Genomic DNA, 6,480 nt, shown 5'->3' with positions numbered 1-6,480 from the left:
AACCCCCTCTGACCAGAAACTCCCAGTCCTGCCCCTCGGGACCCCGCTCACTCCATCTTCATCTTCCTCCTAGGACCTGGAGCCCACCCCGAGGGGTCCTGTCATCCAACCACGTGCTGGCGATGATGGGGAAGCTGGAACCTCTGACCTCCGGGACCTCCACCCCCACCCCAACCCACCCCCAGGGTCCTTGGGGGACCAGCTCTGGTGTGAAGCTGCTGCAGGCTCCCTGAACTGGGAAGGGGGCGCGAACCAGCGGAGGGGCCAGCCAGGTGTGCGCAGGCCATGGGGGCACCAGGGGCGGCACGGGAGGGTCCGTGCAGGAAGAGGTTGGTGGGGAGTCAGGGGGGCCCAGGGCGCACCTGTGGGGCACGGTGCCCTTCTCGGTGATGGCGTCACACCACATGGTGAAGCCCACGCTCACGATGGTGCTGGCGATGAAGACCAGGAAGACCACGAAGGCGCTGACCAGCAGGTTCAGGAAGGCGTAGAGGAAGGAGCTGCGAGGGAAGGAGGGGCGGTCACCGTGCCTGCCTGGGCCCCAGCGCCGCTGCAGGGCTAGGCAGCGGGGGAGGGCAGCCCCCGGCCCTCAGGTTCCCAGCTGGGCTCTGGGCCCCAGAGGACGGGGTGGGGCCGAGCAGGGTCCCTGCCCTTCCCGGAGCGTCCCTCATCCCACAGCCCCGCTGCCCAGCCCATCCTCCCAAAGCCCAGGAGTGGGGACCATCTTACAGCAGAGATGGGGCCTCTGTTTAAACGCAAGTCCACCTGGTCCCAAAGCATCGAGGCCAGCAGGCATGCTGGTGGCCAGACTACCTTTCCTGGCGGCTCACCCTCGCGGGCACCCCCAAGGCCGTTTACCCACACGGCCATCAGCGCGGCTGAGCGGCACCGGCATTGGGGGCCACGTGACCCTGCTCTGATTTCCCCACTGGAACCTGAAAGGCCAAGGCGAGCCCAGGGGCAAGGCCGAGAGAGCAGAGCTCACTCAGGGCGGCTGCACTGCCCGGGGGGCCAGGGCCTCCCAGGGTGCACATGGGCAGGTCCCCACTGGGATGCTCTCAGACGGCGCCAGTATTTGCCCTCCCATGGGGCAAGCGAGGGGGCATGGTGGGACCACCCACCCTCCAGACTCTCCTAGCCACCCATGAGCATCCTGTCTTCTCCAAACCACCCCCTGGAGACCCAGAGTCCTGCAGGAGAGCAGGTAGCCCAGCTGAGGCTGCAGGGGGCAGGGGACAGGGCTGTCCCCCCGAGAAGGGCCAGGGGGCAGAGGGAACTCCCTCAGGTGGGACGGCAGCCCGGGCCCACCTCCCACCTGCCACAGGTTTCACGTGAACATCAGTGCTTTCAGGACATCAAATCTGAGTGGAATGATTGGCCAAATATGGCTTCACAGAGAACATTCATCAAACAAGGTATTGGCTGGGACCTCAGCCAAGAAAACATCAAAGTTACTGTCCCTGAGTGTGGTGACTGTTGGCTGAGGCCAAGGGGCGATGGACACGATCCATCCATTATCCACTCCCCACAATCTGTACTCAAGCCCAGGCGGGCGCCTCACCCTCCGTGCAGACAGACACCTTCAGGGAACCCCTGGACAGCGGGCCTGAGACACAGCCGGCCTATCCAAAAGCTGCCCCTTCCCACCTCTGAGGGTGACTTACAACAGTCTCTGAGAGACAGAAGCCCCAGCCACTCCAGCCGCATCCCTGTTAAAGGGACGCAGTTTGGGGCTCTCCATCCCACAGGCCGGGTTTCCCTTATGTCTCAGCTGGTAAAGAATACTCCTGCAATGCAGGAGACCTGGGTTCAATCCCTGGGTTGGGAAGATCCCCTGGAGAAGGGAATGGCTACCTGCTCCAGTATCCTGGCCTGGAGAATCCCATGGACTGTAGAGTCCTTGGGGCCGCAAAGAGTCAGACAGGACTGAGCGACTTTTTTACTTTTCATCCCACAAGACAGGGAAGGACCCGTGCTGGGGTCCCGCCGGCCGACAGCCGCCTCCGACTCTTCCCTCACTTTTTGCCTCTTTCCTCGGCATCTGTCCCAGGCTTTACAGACTTTTGAAGAATTGGGTGTGTGGGAGCCTCACCCAGCCCCACAGAGTTCCCAGTACAGGAATGGGAGCCTGGCACTCACAGGGTTAACTCCGCCTTCCTCCTGCCACCTCCCAGGGTGCCCTGCCTGGATGTGCCGTCTCCATAGTGACAGCTATCCTGGGAAGCTCTGGGAGCGATGTGCAGGCTGAGGGACACGTGTGGGCAGGCAGATGGGTTGTGTTAACCCAGCACTCCCCAGCCGTCAATCACAAACCACAGCCACCTGGACACACAAGGCTGCCCCAGGCCCCCAGGCCTGAGACTAACCCTCAGCTCAGCCAGGGGCCTGACACAGCAATGCCCCAGGAAGACAGGCGCCACGGATCCACAGACCCCTCCCTCCAGGCAGCAACCAGGGTGACTCCCCCTGTACAAAAGCAGCCTCCACCCCAACCCTTCACACCCCCCGGGCACAAGTCGGGGCACCCACTTTGCAGACGCACTCTGCACGAGGGGGGAGCTGGCACCACGGACACGGTGTCGAGACCATGAGCGCGAGACCCAACCACGAGCCCCTCACACAGAGCAAAGGCGTCCTCAGTGTCTCTGAAGTTGGTCTCCTAAGAGATTCAGGTGCACGCTAAACCCTAAGCAGGTAGGACCCTCTAAAAACCCGAGTCTGACCAGGGCAGTGGGTCCTCCGTGCGCTGGACTCCAGGGGCCACCAACGCCCCTGAGAGCCTTGTCCATCACACGCTCTATCTACTGCCCCTCCCAGCCTCCTGGCTCTCCCTGACCCACCCCAGACCTGCTCCCCTGGTCTGTACAGCTTGACCAACTGCGCCAGAACTGGCTGCCCGCATCTGACCATTCTGCCCATGGCAGGTCCAGACACAGTGATCCCAGAGGGCTGATCCCTTGGCCAGACCATGAATCTTCAAAGGCGTCTGGGGCCAGGAGTGTCGTGAAGCAGCGGAAGTCAAGAGGAAGCAACCTTTCTGTCATTCACTCCACAGTCACTAATTTGGTGCCTCCTGGGCAATGCTCAATGCTCATGCCCAATGCTCAGCCCTGAGCACACAGAGGTGAACAAGACATGTGCCCACCGTGGGTACAGCCATCCCAGGCTCCCCTCGGATGGACAGCTGTGACCTGGGTCCACGAGAGCTTTGGCCGGGGCCTGCAACCAGAGCTAAGATGGAAGAATGACACTCGAGACAGATGGCATCACAGCTGACCGACTGCCAACCGAGTCCTGTGATGGACAGGGGGGGGCAGGTGGACACAGGTGGATCACCACGCGGCCGTGATTCCTGATGGCCGAGAAGGACATTCCGCAACAGATGTGCCTGGAGAAGAGAAGGCTGGCTCAGCCCTGGCTGCCAGGGTCGAGGCCACTGGTGGCAGGACAGGTGAGCCCCTGGAACTGATGCAAAGCGACAGAGGACCCAAGATGTTCCTCCAACCAGGACAACTCAGAGGAGAGCAGGCTCCCTCTGTCCTCAGGGGACGGGCGCAAGGAAGGAGTGCAGGGAGGCACACACACTGCCGAGCTCAGTTTTCTGTCTTTAAAACAGGGACGGGAAAAAATCTAAAAAAGAAAAAGAAGGGATATATGCGTGTGACTGATTCAGTCCCCTGGTGGCTCAGACGGTAAAGAATCTGCCTGCAATTTAGGAGACCCAGATTCAATCCCTGGGTGGGGAAGATGCCCTGGAGGAGGAGATGGCTACCCACTCCAGTATTCTTGCCTGGAGAATTCCATTGGCAGAGAGGCCTAGCAGGCTACAGCCCATGTGGTCCCAAAGAGTCAGACACAACTAGGCGACTTTCACACACGTATACCTGACTCACTTTGCTGTACAGCAGAAACTAACACACCATTGTAAAGAAACCAGACTCCCAGAAAAATTAATTTGAAAAAGAAAATGAGGATGCTCATGGTTTCACAGAGCTGATGGACGCCTTCTATGAGACAATGAAGGGTAGAAGCTGACCCCAGTTCCTGCCCAGCTTGTGTGAAGTGGGTGGCGTGCATGACCAGGACTCCTTTCTTGCAGGCTCTGGGCTCTCTGCACCCCGCCTGCTCCTAGCCTCGAGTGTGTGTGTGTGTGTGTGTGTTAGTTGCTCAGTCATTTTCTGACTCTTTTGCAACCCTATGGACTGTAGCCCGCTAGGCTCCTCTGTCCATGGAATTCTCCAGGCAAGAATACTGGAGTGGACTCTGTAGCCCGCTAGGCTCCTCTGTCCATGGAATTCTCCAGGCAAGAATACTGGAGTGGACTGCCATTCCCTTCTCCACCAGCCCCTGGTGGTCCTTCTGAAATCTCACATCGCTCAGAGCCACAGGGGCTGAGCCCCACCTAGAGAGCCACTTACATGTCCTCACTGGGTAGACGCTGAACACCTTGAGGCCACTTATCTTGTAGAAACGAGCAGGAACCATGGGCGTGAGCTGATGGTCAAGCCACGGCCCCCACCTGGCTGGTGCCCTCTGCCCTCAGCTGCGCAGACTGAAGGGACCTCCGCCTGCCCACCTGCTGGCCACCCGTCCTCTTCCTCAGACCCCGTCTCATAATCAAGCTGCCCCTCCAGCCCCAACCTGGCCCAGGGGCACTGACCGGCTGGCACCGCACTCGGCAATGCAGGCGCAGGTGGCGCCTCACACGTCTCCTCAGGACACAGCGTCGTGAAGGCTGGGGGCGGGGTGAGCAGGGCAGGTGCCCTCCAGGACTGGCCTGGGCTCACCCCAGAGAGCCCCCAGCCCGCAGCATGCAGACAGCCCCCCAGCCGACACGTGGCTCCTGCAGACCCCAGAGCCTGAGTCCACTGGGTTGAACCACATCCTCTGCAGCACCGGCCTGCATCGGCACCGCAGTAACCGAGTGAGACCTCGCTGGGGAGTAGGGTCTTTGTGGGCATCACTAAGCTCAAGATCTCAGGATGAGGTCATCCTGGATTTAGAGTGGGCCCTAGGTCCAGTGACTAGGGTCCTCCTAAGAAGAAGGAAAGAGACAGAGAGGAGGCCCTGCGGAGGGGGGACAGAGCCTGGAGTCGCGAAGGCCCGAGCCAAGGGGCGTCAGGGTGGCAGGCGGCCACTGGGCGCCAGGAAGAGGCCTGGAAAGGGTTCTCTTCCCGGATGGAACCAACTCTGCCAACTCCTTAATTCTGGGCTTTTGGCCTCGGGGACTGTGAGAGGATAAATCGTGTTAAGCCCCCGGTTTGCGGTGCTTTGTTACAGCAGCCCCAGAAGCTCATGCACATGGGCTCCTGGGATTTCACACCTTCCCGGGTTGGGATCCCCCAGCCTCAGCTGCCCCTTTTCTTTTCAGCTTGCAGCCTCCCGTTATCTCTCCACCACTCTCTCCACCCCAAAGCCAAAACTGAGAGCTCTCAGGGGCCTCTACTCATCTCCTACTTCCCCCTAAAAGAAGTGAAAAGCCACTCAGAACTGCCAGAAGATGATGGATGGGGTGAGTGGGGCAGAGTCTGGGAGAAGGCTTCCACGTGGATGTGAGGGCTGACAACAGGCAGGACTGACCTCCTGTGCAGGAGCTCTGGCCACTCCAGGGCATGGCGATCCACAACCTGGGCGTGGGGGGAGGGGACACAGCGAGTCCCACAGGGGTGGAGGCCCGGGGAGTGTTACTGACTGAGGACCCCCCACCCCACGGAGCCACATCCCCCTCTCTCACAGAATAGAGCCAAGACAGGAAAAGATGAAGAGGAAGATGGAGGCCAGGAGCGAGCAGGGGCCTCACTCGCCAGCCGCTCCCTCTCCCACATCCCCCAGCCAAGGTGTGAGTGCCGGCGGTGGGCCTCGAGGGGCTTCCCTCCAGCTTCCCTCCACTGCCGCCCTTCCCAGGAGGATGGGGACGCGGGGAGGGTCCCCTGTTCGTCTGGTGGGCCTTCTGCCTGCCCAGTTCTTCCCCAACGACCCAACCCCACAGGGAGCTGTCGGCGGTGCTGACGGGTGTGGGCCCCGCAGAGCCAGCGAAGGAGGCCCAAGGCCGTTCAGAGATGACGATGCAACATTTGGGCCCCCGGGGACGAGGATGGTGACGCGCACTTGTCCGGTGAAGCACTGGCCTTGTGCGGAGACGGCCATGGCCCCTGGGTTCTGCGTGGAGACAAAGGGCAGTTTCCCTGGAAGTGATGAGCCATGACTGATATTTTAAGGCCTCTGGAACCGTGGGGAGATGGAGGGGCTCGGGCTCCTCCTTGGGGAGCTGTGGGCACAGAAAGGGCGCCGTGCCAGGGGTTAGGGTTGTGTCTTTTGGTGAAGGGCAGCCGTGAGACACCCACACACACACTTACCCCTCGTGTCCCTTGCAGAGGAAGAAGAGCGTGCGCCAGGCGTGAGCGGCGGCAAGCAGCAGAGAAAGCAGGCTGGCGAGCAGGCTGAAGCGGCAGGCGGCAGGCGGCCCCCACTCCTGCACGG

At 61.0% G+C, this 6,480-nt stretch overlaps 1 protein-coding gene across 1 annotated transcript in view; it reads right to left on the bottom strand.

Moving 5' to 3' along the window:
• TMEM179 (transmembrane protein 179) overlaps positions 1–6,480 on the bottom strand; it is a 14,078-nt gene that overhangs the window by 3,561 nt on the left and 4,037 nt on the right. Inside the window, exons 2-3 of the mRNA XM_010841241.1 lie at positions 6,357–6,475; positions 363–500 (exon numbers count right to left, since the gene is read on the bottom strand). Coding sequence (XP_010839543.1) covers positions 363–500; positions 6,357–6,475 — 257 coding nt within the window. The remainder of the gene's footprint in view (positions 1–362; positions 501–6,356; positions 6,476–6,480) is intronic.

This window comes from Bison bison, unplaced genomic scaffold (assembly GCF_000754665.1).
Source record: "Bison bison bison isolate TAMUID 2011002044 unplaced genomic scaffold, Bison_UMD1.0 scf7180017846976, whole genome shotgun sequence".
Classification (NCBI taxonomy): domain Eukaryota; kingdom Metazoa; phylum Chordata; class Mammalia; order Artiodactyla; family Bovidae; genus Bison; species Bison bison.
Note: the sequence above shows the minus strand (reverse complement) of the source record. Positions and strands in the feature narration are given on the sequence as shown.